The sequence below is a fragment of the Artibeus jamaicensis genome, unplaced genomic scaffold (genome assembly GCF_021234435.1).
Source record: "Artibeus jamaicensis isolate MK-2021 breed Jamaican fruit bat unplaced genomic scaffold, CSHL_Jam_final scaffold_660, whole genome shotgun sequence".
Taxonomy (NCBI): Eukaryota; Metazoa; Chordata; class Mammalia; order Chiroptera; family Phyllostomidae; genus Artibeus; species Artibeus jamaicensis.
In genome coordinates, this window is record NW_026522052.1 from 6,514,972 (window position 1) to 6,541,960 (window position 26,989).

At 48.8% G+C, this 26,989-nt stretch overlaps 1 protein-coding gene across 4 annotated transcripts in view; it reads right to left on the reverse strand.

Annotated features, from left to right (window-relative positions):
• Window positions 1-3,782: 3,782 nt before the first annotated feature.
• Window positions 3,783-26,989, reverse strand: part of APLP2 (amyloid beta precursor like protein 2) — a 68,665-nt gene continuing 45,458 nt past the window's right edge. Inside the window, exons 4-18 of one of the 4 annotated variants that reach the window (XM_037134165.2) lie at window positions 26,359-26,471; window positions 25,423-25,628; window positions 24,847-25,055; window positions 23,511-23,678; window positions 20,117-20,247; window positions 19,208-19,282; window positions 17,273-17,431; window positions 16,309-16,437; window positions 13,106-13,205; window positions 11,505-11,657; window positions 10,283-10,318; window positions 7,383-7,468; window positions 6,621-6,695; window positions 6,231-6,386; window positions 3,783-5,236 (exon numbers count right to left, since the gene is read on the reverse strand). In XM_037134165.2, coding sequence (XP_036990060.2) covers window positions 5,135-5,236; window positions 6,231-6,386; window positions 6,621-6,695; window positions 7,383-7,468; window positions 10,283-10,318; window positions 11,505-11,657; window positions 13,106-13,205; window positions 16,309-16,437; window positions 17,273-17,431; window positions 19,208-19,282; window positions 20,117-20,247; window positions 23,511-23,678; window positions 24,847-25,055; window positions 25,423-25,628; window positions 26,359-26,471 — 1,898 coding nt within the window. In that variant the 3' untranslated portion in view covers window positions 3,783-5,134. The remainder of the gene's footprint in view (window positions 5,237-6,230; window positions 6,387-6,620; window positions 6,696-7,382; window positions 7,469-10,282; window positions 10,319-11,504; window positions 11,658-13,105; window positions 13,206-16,308; window positions 16,438-17,272; window positions 17,432-19,207; window positions 19,283-20,116; window positions 20,248-23,510; window positions 23,679-24,846; window positions 25,056-25,422; window positions 25,629-26,358; window positions 26,472-26,989) is intronic. The other 3 variants (XM_053659412.1, XM_037134166.2, XM_053659413.1) reach the window with 3 other exon arrangements.

Below are 26,989 nucleotides of genomic sequence, written 5' to 3' on the forward strand. Positions count from 1 at the left end.
CTCCCAAATTTGGGGGCAAGGTAGGGGGGAGGGGCACGCCCAGGAGACTCGTGTCTTATATTCCGAAAAATAGGGTAAGTAAAATCTTTAAAAAAAAAAAAAGTTATGTCTCAACTAAAAGACCTCTCTGCATAAACTTGGGAGAAAGCCATCGGAAATGTAGCACCTGTGCTGGGACAGGCTCAGCCGGTGAGGCGCTTCCTCCACTCCAGCTTGTGACGTGTCTTTCTGGCCCCCCCCCCCCCGTTTTTTAAAGCTTTATTGAGGTATAACTGACATACAATAAAACTGCACATACCGAAAGCGGACAAGCTAAGTTTCACAGAGGTACACGGCAGAGAAATCACTACAGTCCAGAACTCTTTCAGTTTCAAGCCATTAAATACAACAATGAAACAAATAGACCTTCGTACCATACTTCCTCGTTGCCGTCTCAATGTTAAAACCCAATTAAAAAATGATAAGGTAAAAATAACTAACTAAATAAGGTGTGGGGGAGCGTGACTCTCCTCTCCTTAAGTCGGGGGGCACACAATGACCCCCTTCCAAAGACAAGGCGGGCAGCAACTTCCCAGCGCAGACACTAACACCGTACCCAGGACGGACTGGCCTCGGTCACCTGGCTGAGGTGATCTCTGTTTAACTAAGACTAGTAATATTTTACCGGACCCCAAAAGCTTGGTACCCTTCATAAACTTCAAGTGGAAAAATCATCTTTTTATATTCCTCAAGTTTTTATTTATGGTAGGACACATACATATTTTTAAAATAAGTGTACATGTAAGGTATGTGCTAAAAACGTTCTCTCAATGGAGGCTGTTGCTCTAATCATAAGGAGCCACTGATCTTCGTATTTTAACTTTACCCAGACCTGGATGAACTTGGCCAGAGGAACATACGAAGATTTCTCAAGAAGCCATGCCCCATCCATTTCTAGGGAAAACATTAAGTTCAACTACGCCCCGGCCCCATTCTCTGCAGCCAGGGCCACTGCCTAGTGGGAACGCACTCCTAGTCTGCGACTGTTGAGGTTCACGCGGTGTAAGTACCCACCGAGGACAGTTTCTCCATTTCCATAGTAGGTAACAAGGCAAGAGTTCTCCTTGCTTTGTTTTTTAAGGTTTTTATTTATTTTTAGAGAGAGGGGGGAGGGAGAGAGAGAGAACCATCAATGTGTGGTTGCCTCCTGTGCGCCCCCAACTGGGGACCTGGCCCACGGCCCAGGCATGTGCCCTGACTGGGAATCGAGCTGGTGATCCTTCAGTTTGCAGGCCAGAACTCAAGCCACCGAGCCACACCAGTGAGGGCCGTTCTCCTTGTTTTAAAAGAACTTTCTCTTTAGTCCCAGTAAAGAACCTGTTGTTGCACACGCCACAGACTTTGGCTCTGCACTGAACAGTCTGGGACTTTGTTACCACGTTACAACTGTAAAATGACAGGACAAGCCATAAGGGCCCTTCTGGTTCCTCTCATCCACTTTGTGTCCCTGGCTTCTAATGAGTGTAACACAAAAGTCAGTATATTCCTTTGAAGTGGACCCCTGGACCTGCCTGAATCTTATGGACTTACCACATCCCTATCTGGGTCCCCTAAAATAAGAATGCGACTCTGGTTTCAGTGTCACAGCAACTGAAACCAGAGTGGACTACCAGGACACCTGAGCCACCTCCGATTTGTAACTGCGAGCAGACAGGGGGGTAGGAGAGCTTTGTACAAAGTCAGCCGGCACCTGGGGCTGATAGCAAGGTGGGCAGGGCCGCATTCCACAGGCAGCAGAGCTGTATCACCAAGGCCGAAACCAGATGAGTGAGTTTCTCTCTGTACCTGATGAGGGGACAGTGTGGTGCTGGTGGAGGGCCAGGCCTGCTCACCAGCCCGACTTACATAATCTCCGTGGCATTTTCTTTAAAAATTAAAAAACAAAAAAACCTTTCCCTGTAACGTAGCTACCGTATCCACAGACGTCTGTGAATCTAGGGTGAGAGAGCTATGCAAGCCTGGTTGCCAAGACCTGCAACTCTAACCCTGAACGCCTTGCCAATGCCCCCACTGGGTAACGAGCATGTAAGCAAGAGCCCCATGCGAGGTCACCAGCCCCGCATTTCTCCCAACAGGAGTGTTGGCGTCGGAGCAAAGTTCCAACGCTGCCCCGTGCACACACAGGTCCTACCGGCCCTCCGCAGCTCACAAGATGACCTGGTCCTCCAGGGCCGGCACACGCGTGCTGAACAAGGGGCTGACTGACAGAGCTGGGGCGGGCCCTCTGGGGAAACCTCAGCGCCCCACACCAGGAGAAAAGCCATGCGACGAAGGTTAGCACGATGAAGCGAGGCACTGCCTGGAAAGCGGCTGGCAGGGGGCAGGCACTGCAATCAGCGAAGCCAGTCTGTTGCACTTGGAACAACAAATGCTAGAGCCATCCTTCCAGCTGATTTTGCACATGGTTAAGTGCAACACACATTCTGGCAGAAAGTGGATCCAAAAAAATTTTTAAGTTTCATCTCTACCTTCCTGCCAGCACCTTGACTGGCCATTGCAAGGAGGAAGAGGTAGATGAGGAAGTGCTGACGGTTACAGAGAAACGGCCTGCAGAACTGGTTCGTCCCAATGTGCTTCCTGGTCAGGGGCTCTTAAAATGCACACTCCCTGCTGCAGTATTCCAGGGAAGATACACCACATATGTGCACACACAACAGACACACATGTACACGCAGACATACGCAATGTTAACTGGACCATGTGTGAACTGGCATTACACTGAACAATACTGAAGACTGTGAGATTAGCTCCTGATTTCACTCTTGCATGCATGGCGGGACATGAAGGACTCAGATCTCCAGTAGAAACCTCCTGTGTACACAGTGCTGTGAGCAGTGGGCAGGTGACCCTCCTCCAGTGAGAACACATCGCCCCCTAGTGACAGGTTATTTCAGACACAAATGGAAATACTGAATGTCAACTCTAACTGAAAATTTAAAAGCAAGCAAGCAACTCAGAAAGGAAGGCTGCAAACATGTCTCTGAAAAATTCAGCCACAAGCTCTACTCACTGTTTCCAGCAACAGTAAATCTCATATTAATAAATTTTGCTGAACAAAACTCTTGGCTGACTTTCTGTCTTCTATTTTTTTGGCAAACTTGTACTTTATTCTTAAGTTTGATCAAACAAATGACCACTACACATTTATAGGAGATCAATAACTCAGAAAAAAACAGGTAATTTAGAAAAATATTTAAAGATTTATTTATTTTTAGAGACAGGGGAAAAGATAAAGAAGAGAAAGAGAGAGAGAAACATCGATCGGTTGCCTCTCACACATGCCCCGCCTGGGGACCAAACCCACACCACAGGCACGTGCCCCGACCAGGAGTCAAACCTTTTACTTTTGTGAGACAATGACCTACCAACTAAGCCACGCTAGTCAGGGCAAGAGAAGAAATCTTTAAAAACTCTAATGTATCAACTCTGATGGATTTACCATCATAAAAAGAAATGTTAAAAGAAAGCAGCTCTTATGGAATTTTCAAATAATTACAAAATGCCCTAGAAACGCTGGAAGATAAAGGAAAAGCAATCATTCGGGTTCAAGGTCAAACCAATTAGAATGTTATAAAATATAAATTCAAACTCAAGAGTCCACCCTGCTCGAGCAGACCAACTCCCGCTCTGCCCGCACGCAGCCCGGCGACCCCTCGGGGAAGGAAGATGCCCGCCTTCGCGGAGGCAGGGGGCTGAACCACCACCAGGGGGCAGCGCCGGGACAATGAAACAAGGAGTCATGGTGGAAGTTAGAGTATTTATTGATGTGTTTAAACTCTGTACATTCTCCACAGATCAGATTACGGAGTCTGTAGGTGAAATCTACCTGTGCATAGTGGGTGACTATGGATCTTTAAAGAGAGACATGGATAAGGGGAAGGGGAGGAAAGAAAAACAAAACAGTCACAGGGAAATAGAAAAAAATACACCACAGGTTACCAGAACCTTCAGAATAAAAAAAAGCAAAAGCCGTGAGCATCAACATCAACTATACAAGCATTACAGAGATTCGTGTGAAGGGAGGGAAGCTCTCCAACGCTCCGCGTGGTGTCTACAGGCCGTCTCAGTGCTCTCCCGCCACGCAACGCGAGCCTCCCCTGGTCTCTCCTGGGCCACCAGCCTCCTGCAACCGCCGTCTTGAGTGCACACCAACATAAGGCTGGTGACAGGAGAGGGAGGGCAGGAAAGGCAAGGTACAATGGGGAGGGACGAGGGTCAGTGCCTTCAGAGGGGAACGTCCAGAAAGGTGAAGACTGCACATTCGGACACTACCTGGGAGGGAAGCGAGCTGTAAAAAGCTGTGGTAAGTAAACGGTGGACAGCGAAGAAGGTCATACACAAACTACTGGCTACTATCTGTGGAAGAACTGGCTTGAGCAGGGAAGCGGCAGTGGACGCCCTACTCTGTATACATCAGGCTAAAGGTGCTGGGAGGCGCGTGCTTTCGACCTCCTTGGTGCCGGGGCTCGTGTGGAGACACCCAGGCACCCAGCAGTGGGAACACCGGACTCCCAAGAAACTGGTCCTTTAAAATGATTTCGAGAGGGTATCAAGCTGTGCTTCAATGGTCTTACCGTTCCCTGTCTCCCTCAGTTTCTCAGCCGCCTTCTGAGAGCTCCTTTAGGAAAGAAATACTGCCTTTTTACTTATGTTTAAAGAAAAACCAGGACAGTGAGTGAGCCTCAGTTGACTTATGCAACGCAAGCAGGAGGACCGGCCTGCAGAGCCAGCCTATCACTGCACGCGGACACGCCCGAGTCCACGGAGAGCTCGGGTAGGACCACGTGAGAGAGGGGGGGTGGCCAATTCACTTAAAAAAGAAACTACGGCAGTCAAGTATCTGCAATAGACCACTTTCTCATTTAAGGTTTATATATCATATATTGTTATATTAACATTTTCTTCGCCCACTTAAAAGAACAGAAATTGTGACTCTACAGTAGTGCTTGACAGTCTCGGTGGTCCCAGAGGCCTGGGTGGAAGGCGAAGTCCTCCGGGAGGAACTGCTGGTCAGCAGTCGATCCGAAACGCGGGCCCTCTCCGGCCCTCCGCACCCCCACTGAGGCGGGGAGGGAGGAGCTGCGCCTTCTCCCACTTACACCTGCATCTGCTCGAGATATTTGTAGGTCGGGTTTTCGTAACCGTGGTTCTGCATCTTGTTCAGGTGACGCTCCTCGGGGGTGAGCATTGGGTCGACCTGGAGGGGCGCAGACTGTGTATCACTGCAGGGCCCCCGGAGAATGGCACAGTGCTCAGGGGACCTGAGCCGTTTGCTGTGCAATCCCCTAGGGACTGAAACCAGCCCGGTGTCCTATTTCCAAGTTGGAATTTCCCAGTCCAAGTTGGAGAAAACAGTGAGCTGGATTTCCTAGCTCCACAGTAACAAGCACGTCTCAGTCCTGCCACCTGCCACCTAGGACAGTCCAGGTGAGTGTCCCTACAAAACACAGAACGGGGCCGGATGACCTGCAGTGTGCCAGCCAGCCCTGGAATTCTAAAACTAGGTCTGTGTCCAACAGGGAATAAAACCAAATACCTAAGGCGAGCATCTGAACTAACTCTCCAGAGCACACTACACTGTTTACTGTATTCATTTTCTAGAATCAGGAGACTCTGGACATTTCTACTGCCCATCAACGATGAGTGCTAAGCAGTTCTAATTACAAATCAGCAGAAAATAAAAGAGAAACAGCCTCCTCCAGTTCTTTCTAAACTTCCTGTTGCTTTTCCCCTTGATTAAAAAACAGTAATATTAGTCCTGGCTCCTATCTCGAAGACTTAATTCACTGCTGGTTGCCGCTGTTGCCTGATGTGTCACAGACCTGGTTTGTTCCTTAGCAAACAAGTCAACGACAACAAAGAAGGGGAGTATTATAGTCCTCTGTCCTCAAGTACCTAATATAACTTAAAAAAGAAAACGCTGAGGAGCTCAGAAAAAGCTTTCAGCCTCTGCAAACATAAAATGCCCTTACGATTCTACGAAGCTCAAATTAATGTTGGAAGTCAGCAACAGCCCCTCGTCATAGAATCAACAGAACCCGGCTGGGGCTGACTTACAAAACGGGGCCCCGGGGAGCAATGTAACTGAAGTGGCACACCCAGAAGTACCACATGTGAATTCCACAAAGCTCCTGCCAGCAGCAAGGAAACCCTCGCTCAGGGCCAAGTCGGAAGAAGACCCAGCTACTCACCTCCACGATCCCATGGCTGATGGTGCCATACTGCCTCTTCCTCAGCATCACCAGGCTGATGACTATGACCGTAGCAATGGCCACCGCAATGACCAACAGGCCAATGAGGGCGCTGCTGCTCAGACTGAAGTCATCTCGCAGTGGCGCCACAGATTCCTAAAATAACAAAGCAGATGTGCAACAAAGCACAGTGACCACGTGCACGATGTGAACACCAGCAACTGAGAGACAAGCAACTCAATCAGGGCCAAGGTCCCTCAGTCGTGTCTCTCAAACCCGAGGGAACTCCCAGCGCCACCTTTCCCAGTAACCATCAATGGGGGGGAGCCCCCACTTTCCCAGTCTCCATGGAGATTAGCCTGGCATGAGGTTCGGGAGCTGCACACATACCGGCTCTTCCTCAAGGCCGCCAACTCTCTCGGAATTTAAAATCATTTCCTTAACATCCAGAGTCTCATCAATGACCTGGAACAGTACGAACATGTCAGTTACTGGGTGGAAGAGGAATTTAGTGTAACTACAACTCCTTTTACTACTTGGAGGAGGGATGCAGACACCCGACAGACATCAACAACCCCGGCAGTTCTGTCACATTTCCCCAGACCCAGTCACCAAAGCCCCCAGGAAGGAGACCCTGTGGACGCACGGCCACTGCAACGCAACAGGGGGTCCTTTAAGGGCCTTTACCTGCACTTTCGTCAGGTGGCTGTCATGAAAAAAGATCTTAGGGCAGATTACCAAGAAGCCAAGCTGAACTATCAAACTCAGTTAGGACTAGTCCAGAAATGTGATAGACAGAGCTAGAATAGTAACTATTTAGGAGGTATAAACCTGAGGCTGTGTAAGAACCAAAGCCAGCTCTACTCCAAGTTATGAAATTTCTACTCACTCGAAAATGGCCTCTCGCATTTTAGTCATCTCGTAAGCTGCAAACATATTTTCCCACTGCATAGCAAAAAATAAGCTACTGCCGAAAAATAGTTCTTTACTCCATCTTATACCCAGATGCTAAACAGTACGGCAAGCCTGTGGGAGCAGCTGGAGCCCCCCCCCCATACAGCGGTTCATCTGGAAAGCATCTGAAACAACGCCACTCACTCTGATCTTCCTCAAAATCAAAGCAGGGCAGGAGAGAAGAGAGAAGGGGCTCACCATGTTTTCGTCCACTTTGTTCTTACTGTTAATCACCTTCTCCTCAGCACCTATCAGCCCTCCATCCTGCTCACCCAATCCAGAGCCTGTGAGGAGAGAGACCGAGGCTGAACTTCCCAGCACAGGCTGACCTCATGCTTCTGGGTGAGGCAGCGAACTCCCTCCGGGGGGCAGAGAACCCCCACTGAATTCTCTATGGATGGATGAAACAGGCATTTTTCAGAGTGCCGATGGGACTAACGAAGCAGAGCTGTACTGCGCTTGCTTGTATCCACTTGGAGAGATGGGATGCAAGGCTTCGGCAGACAGTGTTTATTGTAAGTGACAGGGAAGCTGAGTCCGAAGGCGGTCTAGCGTGGGACATGTGCAGTGCCCTAGCTGACATGACTGAGCACCCCGCTATTACCCTGCCAGTCACTCCTTCGACGCTCCGGGCTTGCTTCGAGTGGACAACGGTCAGACCAGCAATGAATCGGCATATCTGCCTTGAGCGTGACATTTTATCCCAGAGGCCAGCCATTCTTTCTGCCTGAAATAACCTCCCTGACCTTGAACCCAATTTGTCCTTCAAGCTACAGCTGCTCTTGGAGACAGCCCCGGGTTATAACACTGAAAACCACCATCTGGAATTACTGATTTCCCACTGCGTTTCCCACTAGGCTATAACCCTCTCAGGGCCCAGATCAGAGATGGCCACATCCTCGATGCTTATCAGAGAATAAACAGGAAGGACACATTTCACATAAACGCAGAATCCCAACACCAGGATGGAAGGTACCTTTCTATGTATACGGGCAAGAACAGCAATTCGCCTCTTGGCAAGGTCAGGTGTGGCCTGAGCCGACGTCACGGGTGCGTGGCCCTCTAAAGACGCAGCGTGACTGAAGCCAGCACTACCCCAGCAAGAGGAAAGTGAGGAGCAATCCTCTTTATTTTTAGCTCCAAAGCGTGTGACTTCCAGCTTTCCTACACTTCATTTTCTTGTTAATAATAACCTATACAGCCCTATGCAAACATCTATGATTCGAACCTCTTATAAACAGATCAACCTGACAGGATACTTGGCATTCAAAGGGACCACCTGCAAGTGAGCGGCATTCAGACACGAGCGTGTGCAAAGCGCTGCTATGCCTGGCTTGCCAAGGGCAGGCAATGAGATGACACCAGCCAGCCACAGCGGAGCATCCGGCTCACAACCAGACTTGTTCTCAACACGGAGCAATTCCTAACAGCCACTGCAGTTGCTGGCCCTGCAGGCCAGGTGATGCAGCCCCTCATTAGATCGCAACCAACAATGACGCCATTTTTTCTAAAGCTTTTGTTTTAAAAAATTATCTCTTTTCTTGACCTAATGCTAGGGCAAGTTAAACCAGGGCTGGCATTTATAGTCTCAAATGCCACGCGGCAACCCAACTGTCTGAGGGGGAGGCACGGGGCTGCTGCAGCAAGGGTGCGGCACCCACGTGCAAGCCCGATGCACCGCAGGCCCGGGCGCCCTCCCTCCATTTTTCTCAGGAGAAGGGCAGGATCCTATCTGATAAGTGATGTGGCACTGGACCTACTCCTAGTCTGGATGGTTCTAATACTTTTTTAGTTCTATAACCCACATGTTTCTTAAACACTAACCAAAAACATTTTCATTGTAAACAATACATAAACCAGTGGTTTAAGAAACCGAAAGTTAATGTTTAAATTATCCCAACTAATCATAGTTGAGGTATGAGAGTAAAAGGCAGTTAACCTAAAAATTTCATCTTGATCTACAAACATATTAAACTTGATCTGTAAACATAGTAAGATGTGCTGTTTGGAGAAATGTTAACACAGTGACGAAGAGCGACATCCTAGTAGAAGATGACAGAGCATTAGCATAAAAGCAAGTGTGAGAGGATTTCAATCGTACTCTTGGGTTCTGAGAAGCAGCTGTGGCACAGCCACCGCCACATTCTCCGCCAGAGGACACCACCTAGACTGGCCACCACCTGCCTGCAAAGCCAAGAGCAGGCCTGTAGGACACACACTCAGAACACAAAACATCTGAACCGACTCCAGGGACTGGACAACCCAACCCCCCCCACCCCCCGGGGAAGCCCGGCAGCCAACACCAGCATCTTGTCTAACACAAACAGCGTGAGCTCTGAAGACAGAGGGAGCTGGGCTCAAATTCTCACTTCTCCGCCCACGAAGTGCACTGCTTGAGCGAGTTCTGTCACCTCTAAGGCTTCTTCCACTGCCTCAAATACAGAAGAGCAAACCCCCACCGACAGTGGTGTCAGCGGGCGAGCGAGAGCAAGGAGGCCGGGGCGCCGAGCACAGCACTCACGTGATGCCAGCCCCGAAAGCCGCACGCACTACAGCGAGTTCACCCGTCTTGGCCATCAACTTTTAGTGCGTTTGAATCAATGCTGTAACTTGGGACATGAGACAACCGGCAATAGACACATGGGTACAGACAAAGGGCAAGGGACAGCTAAAAAAGGCAAAGATGTAAGTGGGAGCAGCAGCAAAGAAATAAAGGGGAGATTAGGGGACAGAAACTTTTCCACCTGACTGGAAATTAAGCATATTTGTTTGCATACGAGCCATTCCCAACCAGCCTTTTACACTGGATACACTTCTGAAAGTCCACCCAGAGTAAAAAGACTCAGGAAGGACCCACTGTGGTTACTTGGGTATCTCTGGACATCAGAGGAAAGCTCAGCGGCCACCGTGTAGCCGCATCACAGACACTGGATTCTGGAGGCTGGGGACGGGGCTGCTCGGGCCCCACCCACAGCTGCGTCTGAGGAAATGAGGTGGGAAAAAGGTCGGTGATGTTATGAAACAGAACATGAGACTTCGGACACATGGGGAAGTGACAGGAATGAAGGTCTTAGAGGGAACATTGCTGACAAACCAACCTTTTTTCATTGGGTGGTACAACTCCGGCTGGGTGTCTAGCAGAAAGGAAAACAATAAAAACAAAATAGCACAAAAGGAGATTAAGAAAAAAAATGGCGTCTTTCAAATTTCCTATTTTAGAATTCTTCTATAATGTGAACAAAAAATATTCTTCCTTAAAAGCCTTGCCTGAAATATCCCATAAACAAACCAGCAGTGATGACTGGACGGTAGGAGGGAAAGAAGTCTGTCTTGGGTCTTTCGGGGAAATTTTTGTCAGACTCCCAAATTATTCAGCTTAGCCACGAAGTTTCTTCTCTTAGAAAATAACACACTCAAAAGTTAGTGGTTTTCTGAACGGGAGGCAGAGCCCTGGCTCAGACAGGCCCAGACCAGCTGGGCAGGCCTGGCCCCCAGACAGCCGCACAGAGGCCGGGCCCGTAAGAGCGGCGTTAGGGAAGCACCGTCTTTGTTACCCTCCTTCCTCAGACTCTGCTATGTCACTGCAGGCACACCTGGTTCAGAAGGCCATTAAGGTCTGAAGACTAAGCTGGAGGCCTCCCCCGTCCCCAAGCGGTGCCTTCCTGGGTCCAGCACTGAGGCATCAGTTAGAGGCAAGTGATTACACAGAACCACAGCACCAAATCAGCCTGGGTTCAGACCCTTACTCTCTACCTACATACAAGCTACAGGACCCTGGGCAGACTTAACCTCTTTAAACCTTGGAACCCCCACATGAGAGAACTCCAGTAGAGTGTTCTTTTGAGGATTCACTGAGAGCATTCATAAAGCTGGCCCTCGACAGGACCTGAAACCACAGTGAGCCACGCCGTTCCTGCGGCCAGCCGCTCCATTCCCCAACTCCCAAGGCTGTTGTGAAAAGATGCGGGTGTAATTTAACATGACGGCGCTATTTAAACTGTAAGGTGACTTCCACATGTAAGATTTTATACATGCTGGAGGTGGCTAACGGACCAGGAAAACGGGTCTTTAAGCCAACCATCTATAAAATGTGAGGGAGAGGGCTAACCTCATGGTGACACTGAAACCAAAGATCTGAGAGTGCCCACTGCAATGCCTGCACTTAGTAGGTGCTCAATGAATCAAGTTTCCCTTTCCCTGTCCAATTTTCACGAGGCACACAGCCTCCCCAACACAATCCGGGTTCAAAAAGTTGACTTCAATTTAACTGCAGTGTTCTCCCCCCCACCCCAAAGCAGTCGCACCGTGGATCATACGCACCTTCGCTCTCAGGTAAGGACGGGAAGGGGTGGAAGGGGTGGAACGGCGGGATCTCATCGCTTTCTTCGGAGCTCACCCGGATGTCCACAGGGGTCTCGGAGATAGAGGAAGTGAACTGGTCCATGTCTGCACGCTGTTCTTGAAGCAGCTCATCTGACAAACAGACACGGCAGGGCTGTCAGAAGGATCTAGATTCTAGGCGCAGGACCAACAGTCTGAACGAGACTAATTCATGGCATTAGAGAACGTGAGATCTGCAAGAGGAGCGTCCGGCCAGGTCACAACACAGTCAACCATGCCCGCAACGCCTCCCAATTCTGCGGCACTGGGAACCCCTGGGCTCCATCCTGCGCACCTCCTCCTCTCTATTAACTCACTGTTTTAGTAATTCCATGTCACAGCACATTTTTTAAGCCACCACCCACGCATCAAGACTCCCAGATCCGTCACCTTATGCCCACCACCGGAGCTCTGGCGCACAATCTAACAGCCCGCCTCGGCCTCCCTCCGCATCCAACAGCCACTTCTGTTTCAGGTGTGCGACAACGACGCTTTCGTCAGGAAAACACGGCACCAACCCCCACTCATTTGCTCCTGGTGAAAACCTGGGCGCTGATTAACCTGATGCCTTTCTCTCCCTCACCCCCCGCCCAACCCGCAGCACGCCCATTCGCCTTCTAAAACGCCTCCCTCCTGCCCCCGTATCCCTCTCAGTGCACAACCGTCATCTTTCTCCTCCATTTTTATTCTTGGGTGGTTTCCAATTCTAATCAACTTTCCACAAAGCAGCCAAGTAATTTTTAAAAAAATTTCACCTTCTTTTTAAAAGCATAATCCAGACCTAATCACTCACTAGTTTAAAAGCCTCAAACAGCATTCCCTTTATTCTAGAATAAAAGCCAAACCCCTTGATTTTGCTAAAAATCCCTTAACAAATTGGCCTCTGCCTACTTTGGCCTCATTTCTCATGACGTTCTGGCCTCCGTGAGCTGCTCGAAGGTGCTCATTTGATTCAAACAGGCCTCAGCAGCAGTCATTGCCTGTGGTGACAATGTTTCCTCCCCTTGAGACTGCAGGTGACGGCCCCCAAGACAAGCCTCCCTGGCTGCCCAGCCACTCACCACCAGCCTCCCCCAGTTTAACCTTCCCCCACAGCTCTCACCACCATCTGGTCTCATCTTCCTGTTTCTCTCCTATATAACATGAGCAGACACAATAAATATTTGTTCAATAAATGGGGGCAATAGCGACCAGAGGAGGAAAAGGAAGTGAGAACATGTGTAAAGCAGGTGCCTTGAGATATATCAACAATCAAGGGTGTGTGCGGTGGGGGGGGGGGGTAGGTAAAAGGAGACTTCCCCCTGTAGCTTGCAATTTTACACCCTCAATTTTTCTTCCGGTAACACAGTGAAGGTCAATGAAACTCAAGGCTCTGTGGCTCGTAGCCAGTAGTACTTGACCTTGACACATGAATTGTAGACTTCTGAAACCACGGGGTGCTAACGCCCAGCTTCACGGCCTCACTCATCCTGTTTCTCTAACGGCCTGGACCCTTAGCAAGAACCCCACCCGACTTTGATAGAAACAGTGTCAGCACCCACCAATCTCCTCTTGGATTTCTTGGGCTACATAAGGGACTTTGTAGAGCAGAGAGAGGCTCTGGTTCCTTCTTTCTTCGATCACGTGGAGATGTGTCATCACCTGGAAGCACAGTACAGTGGAGACTCATCAAAACAACCAGGCCGGGAGGGGCATCGACACGCACGCTCCTGCAAAGGCCAGCTGAAAAGGCACGTCTCTACAATGTCCAGCAAAGCAGCTGGTCAGGATGTATTAACCCCACGCCGTATTTGCTGACCAGTGAAGTGTGAGAATGTGTTCAGACTGTGCAATACCCCTCAGTGATCTGGGAATTTATCCAGAGTACTCCACGTTAAAAGAAAACTGAAAAATTCTCAATGGCCACCTACTGATTTGATTGTCACACGAGGAACTTACTAACCATACTGAATGAGTTAAGAAGAACCTAGCTTGTACAATGCCAGATACTCAGTAAGGTTTCTGAGTGCAAATGGGAAGGAGGTGACCAACTTTGTTTTAAAACCACTGGTCAGATTAGATGGGGTAGAGAGAATGAAATCACCGGTTAGAAAGTAGATTTGGTGAGTGAGGGGACCGCCCAGAGTTTGCTTAGTGAAGTAACCGCTTCAGAAGATTATCATGGTGACAACTAGTGTATTATTCCTCTTTAAATCAGCTATTCTTTCAACAATTTATGCAAAGTACACAAAACCTGATTTTAAGGGTTAACTATTAAAGACTTTCCTACCATCCGTCTTCCATAGTTCACTATCCTTTCTGAATGCAAAACTTCCAGGCTTGTTCACTTTTCTAAAAAAGCCTTTAAAACTGCTCCCTTACTTTCGAAGCGCTTCGGGGTGAAAGGAAAGGTGACTTAGGCTTCCACCCCAGCAGCACAGTGAGGCAGACAGGCTATTGGAAAAGGCTGTGCTGGCCAGCCACACACGCAGAGATCAAGCTCTTCCTAAAGGGGGCGATCTAAACCAACAGATTAACTCTGTGGACTCAACTCCATTAACACAAAGGGTCAAAGGTGGGGGGGGGGGCAGAGTTAAATGGAAAGATGCCTTTATTGTATACAGATTGATAGCTTTCTGACCTGTAAAAGGATGGAGCAATTTAATTTTGTATCTGCCATTCTTTCAATCAAGTAAATGGATGGAAAAGCACAAGAGTAAATCCTCTGGGAAACAATGCAAATAGAAACCAAAACATGAACCACGCACCGTCTCAGTGTGTGCTGACGTTATTATACTTCTTCAGGTGAAGTAATAAGGAGCGTCCTGGGAGAGGAAGGTCCACACCCCCACATGAGGACGCGGGCCCCAGGGCGAGAATTACTGGACACCAGCATCCGTGTGGTGACCCTCTGAGCCGCAGCGCTCACCCCCAAACCAAACCCGTGCGGTCAGCAGGCTGAACACGCTCAGGGCGCCCTGGAGCTTACACAGCAGCACAGGGAACCAAAGGTTAGTGGGATTCGGCAGCGGAGCTTCACTAGAATGAAGGGCTCAGAGCGGACAGTAAGCATCACAGCACAGCTGGGTTTCTCCCTGAGATTTTCTTAGGAGGGTTCTACTTCCTGTGAGACTTGGTGGGCACTTTGACCTTGCTTGCAGGTTAACTCATGCCCTAGCTATTAATTTCACATACTGATCAGGTCTCTCCTATTCTAATCACACAGAGCAGGCCATTTTTTTTTTCTGTGAAGTTCTACACAATAGTTTTTCCACACACACACACAACCACCACCACCACCACCAAATAATAATAATAATAATAGTAATAGTAACAACAACAACAGCAGCAGCAGCAACAGCAACTTTAAATAAAATCAAGCAAGACTAGAGAAACCTAACTGCAGTCCAGATGCATGCACTGCTCCACTGAAGCTTCCTGGAAGCCTGTCTAGGAGAAGCCTGGCCTTTCCCCTCTTTCACTCCATCCAGCTTGAAGAGGGGGAGCTCCAGCTCTGCACCAGAGTCCCCAGACCTGGCCCCTTTCATTCTTCCCACCATTTAGGGGCCCAAGCTCTTTCATTCCACCAAGCATCCAACTGCTAAGGCAAACCTATGTTTAAGGACAATTACTCTTCATCTTTATCGTTTATATAATTAATTCTGTTCCAGACCGGGAGCTGCCCAAGGGCACTCTGGGGTTTGACTCTGGAAGCACCCAAACATGCACTCGACGAACGGAGCAGTAACCTCACCACACCGTTCTGGGACAGCTGGGAAGATCACCTTCCAATCATAACACACACGTGACAAAGGGCTGGGAGGGGGACGCACGGACACCCACAATCAACACAGTGCTACGTTTGTAAAATGGAGGAAACACAGTAAGATCGGCCATGTCACCACGAGGCCCTCTAGGACAATTAATAGGCTGTACTATTAGCCTCTGTGGGTTAAGAGGGAGCTGGCAGTACTGCAGCAAGTGCACTTTCTATCACAATGACAGTAAAAAAGCTAATACATGGACAATATCAAAATCAGAAAAAGGGTCCAGACACAAACTTTCATGAATGACTGTAAAAAAAAAACCTAGACCCACCCTGACTGGGCGGCCCAACTGGTTGGGCACGGTCCCTGCAAAGTGGAAGAACGCAGGTTCTATTCCTGGTCAGGGCACATGCCTGGGCTGTGGGTTTGGTCCCCGGTCAGGGTGTGTATGAGAGGCAGTCAACTGTGTGTCTCTCACATCGATGTTACTCTCCCTCTCTTTCTCCCTCCCCACCTCTAAAAATTCAATAATTAATTTGAAAGAAAAAAGACAAGCTGGACACAGCATGAGGACAACATCTAGGAATGTGAAAGTGTCTGTCTGAACAAAAAGTGTAAAGTACACAAGATGCCGATTTTAAAGACCTGCTTGATATAGCTGCCCAGAAAAAGATTTCGAATATTAATTCTGGTGGTGCCCTAAATCAGACATGAACTGTCAGATGCTGATTTACCTCTTCAGTGTAACCATGCATTTCCAGACTTTCAGAAACTGTTTAAATAGAAAGTACTTCATGTAAAAAAGTATGGGAAATACATTTTTAAAATAGTACCTTTTCAAAAACCAACTCTTGTACCTAATATATCTTTGAAAATCGACACTCGTTTCTAAGGACTGACACGGAGCAGAGCTACTGGTGCTGTCCACCCGGCGGGCAAGGCGGCGCCCCCCCCCCAGAAGTCCTCCCCCAGAGCAGTCTCCACTCCGTCTGGTGCACCTGGGACTTCATCTGGGCCGCCTTTTCTGGGTCCACGGCCAGCACGTGCTGGTAGTGACGGACGGTGTGCAGGCGGTCTTTGTTCTCTGCGCGGACGTAACGCCGCAAGGCCTGGAGAATGCGATGAGGCTGCGGGACAGAAGAGCTGTTTTAATACCCGGAGACCGAGGGAACTGAAAACAGAAAAACGAGGCTTTAAAAATCCCCTTAGGAATGTTAAACTCAGCAAGGCACAAGAATGAAAGCTGTACTTTCCAAAGTTCTTATCACCACGAACAAGAAGCCACCTTTCTCAGCACCAAAATCTAAGTCCCAAAGTTCCATGGGCTCCTTCGCAAACACTGTTTTCCAAGTCCTCCTCCAGTGTACGCTTTTGCTGGCTCAGCTCCACCACCGTAATTACAAACTGGGCAGCCCCCGTGTCACCCAGAAACGACTCTACTTGCTTACCTAAGAAGGATACAAATACCCTCTTTTCCAATACTTTCCATCTCCCCAGAGCAAGGCAGGTCAGAGAGAGTGAAGGAATAAAGAAGTCAGACTGTTGGCACGAAAGGGTTTCTACAGAAACTACCCCTTTCTTCACAACAGCTCAAAAGCTTTGTCCACAGAAGGCATGTTTTTAGTCTTTGAAAGTCAGGCTATTACAAAAATCCAGTAATTGGAAAACTACCAACCAATATGCCAAGGTTATGCTTTCTCTGTGTCGGGTACTTCCACATCACAGGTGGTACACGCAGGCCTGAGTGCAATGCTAAGCTAACAGAAGCAGGTACTATTCAGTACAACATAACACCTTTTCCTCCCTTCTCTTCTCTCCTTACTTCCAGCCTTGCCAGAACTTGTCATAAAAATGCCATTCTACTGACCTGAGTGTCATACATGGGTTCTATACAAACAGTACTTCAGGGCAGGCCACACTGAGGACGCCTTTTGCCAGCAACCTGCTCTGCGCATGACTCACCCGTGGCGGGTCGGACTGCAGGGCGGCCAGGTAGTTCTCTAAAGCCACGCGGCGGCGGTCATTCAGCATAGCTTCCACGCGGGCCAGGTGGGTTTCCACCAGCTGCTGCTTCTCGCTGGCTGCTTCCTTCTCTAAGGCTTTCACCATAGCTTGGAAGTGCTAAACTCAGGAAGCAGACGACATGTAATTAATGGCACCCAAAAGTCTCGGCAAATAACTTTGGAGCCCAATGCTGGCTTCTCCCTGCCCAGGGCCTGTGTGAGCCGGCAACAGGTTGAGAAAGTGGGGCACAGTTAAGACCCCAGTGCTGTGTACAGTAAGTCCTCACTTATCATCAATGGCTTCTGTGACTTTAAGCATAAGCAAAACGACGTACAATGAAACCAATTTTACCATAGGCTAATTGATATGAACAAGAGTGAAGTTGCGATGGCATCTCATCAACATCACAAAACGACAGCCAACGAAATGGCGTGATTTGAAAAGCTGTTACTTTATCTGATGTGATAGGATCATTGCTTCCTTGCCTAATGACAGCATGGTAAAGCAAATGTCAGAAGGACCCCTCAGCATTTCCCTGACATTACTGGTTCTTCCATGTGCACTGCAAGGGAAGAAAATGCTCCGTTTTCCACACTGTAGCACAGCCAGCATCGACTTACAAATCCTGAAGCCACCCCCTAACAGGAGATGTATATGGAAAGGAATCCCAGTAACATGCTGAGTTCTGCGGAGCCATTCACACCGAAGTCCTGAAGGGCAAGCTGTTGTTATCTGTGGAGCACCTGGCCACACTTAATGGTATAGTTTCAGCCCTGGCTGGTGTGGCTCAGTGGACCGAGTGCAGACTGAGAACCAAAGGGTCGCTGGTTTGATTCCCAGCCCGAGCACATGCCTGGGTTGCAGGCCAGGTCCCCAGTGGGGGCCACGTGACAGGCAACCACACATTGCTATTTCTCTCCCTCTCTCTCTCCCTCCCCTCTCTAAAAATAAATAAAATCTTTAAAAAATTTAATAATAAAAAAGCGAAGGTACAGTTTCAAGCTGGTGCATCAAGGGCTGCACTGGCTATGTAGAAAGGAACACTCGGGGTCTCCAGATGCTCTGAGAAAGGGCAACCATGAGAAGAGAAGTTTCTCATAAACGTAAATACCAACTACTTTAAAATGTTTATGGAACCCAAACCTATCTTGTAGATCGCTATCCCTATTCCCATCAGCACCCTCTTCTATTCGAGGAGGACACGGCTGTGGCTATGATTCTAAAGTGATGTTCTTACAAAGTTAGAGATGGACTGGTATCAGAGCTTTTTTTAATGCTTTTTGATTTTCCAGTAAGTCTATTGGAAAAAAAAAAATCCAGCCCTGACCGGTGTGGCTCATTTGGTTGGAGCATTACCCTGTAAACAGAAATGTCACTGGTTCAATTCCTGGTCAGAGCACATACCTGGGCTGCAGGCTTGGTTGTGGCTCATGTGAGAGGCAACCAATCGATGTTTCTCTCTCACACGCATATCTCTCTCTCCCTTACCCACTCTCTAAAATCAATAAGCATGTCCTTGGGTGAGGAGGACAGGCAAGAAAAAAAAAAGATAGCTGAAAAATAAGACACAGCCTAAGAATGAGGACGACTGAGGACTTTTGCCAGGAAAGAATAATTAACAAACGCAGCTGAGCTAAGGTTACTTTCTGGCAAGAGTTTGGTGCACTCTGGCTAGGGATTTGCTCTCCATCTACCATAGGTGAGCTACGCTAGACAACACCAGCTGGGAGGTTTCATTTATAAAAAAAAAAAAAAAAGGCAGGCCAGCTAAAACTTCCTTGTAACATAAGCTCTTGCTGAAAGGAGGTGTCCAGCTCTAACTTCCTGAGAGGAGGCTCTGACCACCTCTCAGAGGGTCAGGCCGGAGCTCCAGGCCTGAGGAGGGCGTCTCACCTGGATCAGAGTCTGCCTCTCCGCTTTAGGGAGGTTCTTTGCTTGAAGCTCAGCCTCTTCCCATTCCTTCTTTACCTAGAACAGAGGTCAGCGCACTCTAACCAGAGTAATCTCTAGAACAATACCCTCGTTTTCTAAAAATACTGCCAGGCCCTGCATCTCACGTAGGAAACTGTGCAAAAGGAAACCACACACACGATGCACTGTGGGGCTCGTGTTGCTCTCACACAGCCCTTTTGAGGAAAAGTGAACATCCCTGAGACTCAGAACCTCAGACAGGCGACGGTAACTAGCTAGCCTCTCACTTTCATTTCATACATTTTTACACTTACCTTTTTCTAGTGGCACATGATACTAGCTATTTACAGCTGCAACATAAAGTTTCTGTCTTTAAAATAAAATGTTTGGCCCTGGCTGGTGTAGCTCAGTGGATTGAGCACAGGCCTGTGAAGCAAAGGGTCGCCGATTTGATTCCCAGTCAGGGCACATGCCTGGGTTGCAGGCCAGGTTCCCAGTAGGGGACACATGAGAGGCAACCACACATCTATGTTTCTCTCCCCCTCTTTCTCTTTCCTTTCTCCTCTCTCTAAAAGTAAATAAAATATTAAAAAATAATAAGAATAAGATAAAATAAAATTTTTGAGCTAGTTAATGTAAAAAAATAAAATAAATAAATAACAGCAGCAAGAATATAACAGCTCACCAGAACGTGAAACCCAAGTAGGCAGAGGGTGGAGGGGTGAAGGACCAGTCACGCCAAGAAGGCCCGCTTCCACTCTCGCACCTCACCTGTCCTAGGCGACATGTTAGCATGACAATCTAGGGAGATGGTGTCCCTTTTCTTCAACTATGAAAGCCATGTCACCCAATGCTGAACACCACAGAGATAAGGAAAGTGCTGTGGTTTACCCTGTCCATCCGGTTGCGGTGGCGAATTTCTAGCTGTTCCTTAGCCTTCTGGAAGCGGGCATGCTCATTATCATCTGCAGAGGTCTCGAAATACACATCGACATCAGTGGTTGGCAGCGGAGTCGGGGGAACTGAAACGAAACGATAGAGGTTGTTCTCCTGGGGGTGAGGCCACACAGGGAAACAGCGCTGTGCTCGGGGAGGAAAACCGAGCCCAGTACCACAGTGGACTTGCTTGTCCATACCACACCCGACGGGCCGGGCGCTCCTGTCTGCCAGTGCTGTCAGGTGACACTGGTCGCCTTCCCCTCCATGACACTCACCTAGGCCACGCCAGGCTCCCTGGTAACTGTGGTACCAGGAAGGCACTTAACTTAGCACTTCAGGAGCAGAAGAAAGAAATCACTGCCTCTGTACTGTCCCTCAGTTCTCAAAATCTTGAAACCTAAAAGAACAGCTTCCTTGCTGCTGTCAGTGACAGCAGCTGACAAGAGATAAGCAGAAGCGCTTCCACAGATTCTCTATTTCGAAAGAAACTTCAGGGCTCAGGTTTTTTCCTTCCTTCTTGTTGTTCTTAGGCTAGAACCTAATTTGGGAAGCTGATTTAACAGAATGTTCTTTGCATACAGACTGAGTACGGAAAAGTCTCAACTGCTCTAGCTACGGTTTTCCAGTTTTGGGACTCACTGGGGGACTCTTAGCCCCACCCCCAATAACAGAAACCACAGGTATAAAACTAAGTTGCTGGATGTGACGGACAACGTTGCTGTACTTGACAATTCACTAGCCTTCAGGCATCACCCAGACAACAAACCATTAGAAGAAGCACTCCTCACTGCCAGACAAGCACTGATTCAGAAGGCACCCAGGCAAGGGAATATCAATCTGCACATTGGAGCCTGATCTCATAAAGGAAGAGACTGAGACGGCAGGCTGCTCAGGCAACCTCTCCAGCAATACGCAGGGAAACGCTCGTTAGCCTGATTCCCTCAAGATTTCCCAGACTAGGAAGACTCACACACAACTTGCTGGAGCATGACATGTTGGAGCTAAGTGGGTAGCAAACGCCCAAATGCAACAAGTTTTATTCAGGAACCAATCCACCTAACTTCCAGAATTGCGTCACTTCAATGGAACTTTAAAACAAATGTGTAACTGACAAATGTAACTACAAATGCATCAGCCACTCCAAAGTTTTCTTCTATCAGAACACCTTTTTCTGTTTTTCTAAATAAATAAATATTTTATTTATTTCTAGAGAGAGGGGAAGGGAGGGAGGAAGGGGGAGAGAAAAAAACAGCAATGTGTGGTTACCTCTTGCTTGACCCACACCGGGGACATGGCCTGCAACTCAGGTATGTGCCCTGACTGGGAATCAAACCAGCGACCCTTTGGTTCGCAGGCCGGCACTCAATCCACTGAGCCACACCCGCCAGGGCCCATCAGAACACCTTTTATTTGTAAACCTAAAAATAAAATCTTCTGAAGAATTATCTAGCTCCTACATACATATAAACAGGATCTCAACAGCAATTTCCAAATTAAATAAATTAGAGTACACAGGGCTTCACAAACCACATTCCCTCTGATGCTCAAAACTTTCAGCTGGGAGAACCTCCAAGCACTGAAGTCCCTCTGTGCCACCAAGCACACTGTGCCAAGCAACGCAGGCCTGCAGCTTAAAGGCTGCTGTGCTAGAAGCCGAGTCTTTGGCTCCTCTCACGGGGCTGGAAACAGACAACACAAGCCGCTGCCACCCTCTGAAGACAGGAAGGGAAAGGCGTGGCAGCCTAGAGGTTTGGTTCTGCAGACAGACGGGCTCGCGCCTAGAGCCACAGCCCTCTGTCCCAATGGAATTCCTTGTGAGGAGGGACACAAACTTGACCACCACAACAGTGATGTTGCTGGGCTTTCAAAGTACTCCAGCCAGGGGCCCCCCCAAAGCACACGAGCACAGCTGCTCCTCGGCAGGTCTCCCCGCCCTAACCAACAGGGAGCTACAATTCTGCAGACCTAGAGACTGCTCTGAAGAACTGCCACTCCAGACGAACAGAGATCTGACTGGGGTGGTGAACACACCATACAATATACAGATGGTATATCATGGAATTGTACATCTGAAACCTACATAATTTATTAACCGCTATCCTGATAAATTCAATTAAAAAATAATAAAAATGAAAAAAGAACTGCTGTTCCACGGTGTCTTTAAGCACAACCTCTCTGATCCCTGGGGAGAGATTACCTACCACCTGCGACAAGAACTCACAGGATCCTGGGTTCCTCCCTCGGACTTCCACCCAAAACAGTGTTTTCTTGCCTCTTCATTCAAGCAGTTTTACAAAGCAGAAACTATCCATTTCTATCTCTACATCTTTCCTGAATAAAAAAATCTCTACCAAAGGATTCAGATTTTTTTCACGTTTTCGATTGTATCCAATAAAAATAGCCTGCCCACAGAGTGGCAGCTGGAGGGGAAGTGCAGAAAGCACACCCACCACGTTACATCAAGGTTCGGGAGCCTTGGGGGGGGGGGGCAGAGGGACCAAGCAGGTGTTTGCACGAAAACTTCCAGAAGCTACAACCAAACACCAGGAACAGGCAGCACCTCTTTATTCTTACAAATTCCAGGACAGAACCAAGAAAAGACTGCTCGGATGGAGGACTTTCCAAATCAAGTAAGAGAAAGAGGGTGGATGTGTAGAAAAACTAAATTTTACCTAAATGAACCCAACTCAACGAATCCAAGTTTCCTTTGCGACCAAAAAAACTCATAAAGTAAAATTCCTTCACTACCTCCATTTCTCCATAACACAATGTTGCCAAAATACAGAGGTAACTGCTCCCTCCCTTGAGCACATAAAGCAAGATATTCCAATATTCTGCGTCCCCACGGTAACCCCGTTAGCACTGTTTTGGAGAGCGCACATCACAGGGGCCGGCAACAGGACAGGTTGGGGACAAGAATGAGGGGCAAAGCCTGGAAATGACCATGTGCAGGACTCATGGCCAATCTTCTTCCCCTTTTGTGCCTTTCAACAGATACAACCGAGGACGTGGCTGCCTTCCAAACCAACACAAAGCACCCTGGGAGCCTGCAGTCTACGTGGAGGAATGAGAAAGAACAAGCTCCAGGGCGCACCCACAGTACCAGGGAGGAAACACAGCACCGCCACCAGACCCACAGAGAGCACAGGACACGGAGAACTCAGCTGACAACGGCCCACAGCAAAGCAAGCCTAGATCTAGAAAGCACAAGATGAGGAAACACAACCAACAGCGAACACCCACGCGGGCGGGAAGCACTACACAGATGCAGTCACGGGGACGGCCAGGAAAGACAAGATGCTGGACAGGACAACCCGCTGCACAGGGCCAGCGTGGCGGGACTTACTCATCGCTTTACACACAGCCATACAATAATCCTCAGACTCAAAATTGTTCCTGTTGCCTCCGCAGCCGCCATATATAAAGCGCACGCACTTTCCCTTGGAGAGGTCGAAGTACCAACGGGGCATCACGGCCCGGCAGGGCCCCGTCATCGCCTCCTGGGAGCAGACAGCTGTGTGGAAACGGTCAGAATGTCAGCAGGACAGAGGCAGCAGCTTCGGACACTTCAGATGCTTCATATGCTACAGACCACGAGGGCTGGGCCAGGTGAGGACAAGGGCCTGGTGACGCTTAACGCCGGTGAAGACCGAGACTGGACAGGACCCCAACACCCTGGCTCACTGTCTCCCGAGCTCAAGCCAGTCATTTCTGACAATGCGGTCCTTCCCCATTCAAAGGCAATACAGACAGTCAGAAACTGAAAATATTTTTGGTGCTGTCTGGAGTGCAGGCCGATTTACTGGTGGACAGAGGAATGCCTTACTTCATGGCTCTGTGAGCCCCAGGTTGCCGATCTGCTGTTAGGTGGAGATATTTGCCTGACCTGTCTACCTCGGAGGAATCAAAGCCCAAAGGGAAGGCAGGCGAACAGGTTGTACTGGTGGTAGGAACCACGGTAAGCACTACTTAAGCCGCTGGTAAGGATGAGCGCACATTTTTATGTTCTCCGAGGTGAACCATAAATTTCTAGACTCAGTAAGTAATTTCCCCCCTAGTTGGGCCCAATAACTCTTCAGATCTTACTTGGTTTCAAACACAACCAGCAGGAGGTTGTGTGGAACTGGTTCTGGAGCCGTCACAACTTCTTTTTGATTGGGAAGATGAAAACACTGCTGGTTCCGCTGCCTCACCAGGGCCATTAATTCCACCCTCCCCGCCACAGCCACCTCTCTAATGACAGACGGGGCAGCCTACAGACTGGACACCCTCAGAAAGAGAAGAACCAAGGCAGGGATTTCTACTCCACGAGGTCAGGGCTTTCTCAGTATTGAGGAAGGGGGGCACCCCTTCAGCAGAGAACATCTCAAGCTGGATGTGGAATAACTCTGCCCAAGGGCAGGTGTTTCTCATACTCTCCACTTTCGTCCCTGCACTGCAGAGAACAGTGTTCTGGTTCAATCTGGCACCTCCCCTGGGAGGTGCCAATCAGCGGGCTCTGCCGTGGCCCACCTACCACTGCTAGGCTGGCACCCCTGCCCGCTGAAGAGCTGACTTGCCCTTCGGCTCACAGGAGCACGCCACCCTCTCCTTCTGTGACGTACCTGTGAGAGATGCGGTACAAAAATCTAAGCAAACCATTACCATGAGCATTTTACCGCCACTGCTCTGTATCAGGTTACCTTTCACATCATGGGTCACTTCCTTTTCTGAAATGGTCCTCTCGTTGCTGGGTTCTGTTGGGTTCTCATCATTGTAGTCATCTCCCTTAAAGTTATCATAGTAGTAGTCACGATCTTCCACCACTTCCTCCTCTTCCTCCTCATCCTCTCCATCTTCATCCACAGCGGCTTCCGTGAAGTCTTCCAAATCCGCTTCAGTAGGAAATTCACTAAAGGTCACAGTACAAGAGGAAGGTTAACACCAGTTCCTGTGACAGAACACAACAATTCCCTTCCCTGCTCTGAAACACAAGAAAACAGAGACAGGAAACAAGCTCTGCTTGCAATTAACCGTGCTACTAAAGCCCTCCGCCCAGCCTCATCAGCAAAAGGGGAGAGTTAGGGGACAGACACCACGTAGAAAATACTGCGGCCAGGAATAACAAGAGGCTGACAGCCACAGGCACTGCGTGACCAGCTCCAGCTGGAATGAAATGCACGTTGGCTCGGCTCCAGCCCAAGCCAGGCAAGGCCCACTCTGTCAGCAGCCCGCAGCCCCCCACAGAACAAGATAACAGGTTCAGGGCAAGAGCTCACCTCTTATAAACTTCATAGTCTTCCTCTTCCTCCTCCTCTCCTTCCTCCTCCTCCTCCTCCTCCACCTCTTCCTCCTCTTTGGACACAGCAGACTGCACGGCCTTCATCTGAGGGCAGCACACGTACTCGGTGCCGTGGAACTGGTCCACGCCACAGGGCAGCAGCATGCCGTAGCTGTACAAAGTCATGCCCTGGGTCAGACAGGCCTACAAGAAACCCACAGACCAGCATCAGAACACACCCCGGTCCCAGGCACAGCCAAAAGAAACCCTGATCAAATCACTACTTCATGCTTTCTCTCATGGATACAGATTTTCTGTCAAAAGGTTGTGATGTTAAAATTTACAAGTTTTGCTTATCTGGGCCCCAAACAATGAACGTCGAAAAATGGAAAAAATTCAGGAAAGGGAGACTCTTCTAGCAATGATCAACACCAGCTAGAGTGGCCGCCCGCCGCTTCTTTACACTCCTTTCTGGGGAGGGAGGCACTGCCTCCAGTCTGATGAACCGATGAACAGACTGGAGACCCAGCTTAACTCGAGAAGTGTCATGGAAGAGTATTATTCCTCCCCACCAGAAGGAGGAAGTGACATCCAACCCTGTCAGTACACGTGAGCAGACACTGAATTCCCGTAACCGGCAATTCCCAGCCCAAGAACTCAGGACGTGGAATGGCCTTCCTGGGAGCCCTGCTGAGAGCATCCTTGTGGAACAGTCTTTTTTAATGTCCTTAACTCTAGGGCCTGGACTGTCAATATGGAACTGCCCCACAAAAATATCGATTCTTTCCCCCAAATACTGTTAACTTTGGAAGTACCTGCTAACTTTAAAGGGGAAAAAGAGAAATTAATTTAAAATCATGGTGAGGTTTGGAGGAAAATGCTACTTTCCCTCCTAGCAGAAAGCAACGCTGGACTTTTCCACCCCTTCTTTTACCTCTTTGACGACCGTGTGCCAGTGCTGGTGGTTCTCACACACCTCCATCCGCTCTTTGTGGAAAAACTGGCACTTTTCCGGAACTAGCAGGACGTCGCTTACAAACTCGCCCACTGGAAAAGAGGAGCTTTGTCAAAAGCCAATCTGATCCTGACTCAGGGTGAAAACGCCCCTCGCTGCAGATTATTACAGTCACAGAGTCAGGTGCAGGCAGGTGCTGTACCTCTAACTCTTCAAAGGCCAAGTGAACACTATTGCTCCAAACAGACACAAGAGCTCAACACTCCACTATGGCATCAGGCCCAGGACTATCCTCCCTCATCCCAGACTCCACAGCCACACAACATACGACAAGAGAATAGGAACAGGACCCCTTTCTGTGACCTTGAACGAACACACGAACGAACACACACACACACACACACACACACACACACATTATCCCCCAGCCCAATCTCACACAAACAGCATTCCTAGCCCTTCACTCCCGTATTTCTGGCCATATGGGTTCAAATAACAAAATGCCCAGGACACTAAGACTAGGTGTTCTCCTAAAGTGCAGATGAATCTTAATTACACGAACACTCTGTGTGTCTAAAGACACCTAGTTCTAAGGCCAATCACCGCTGTA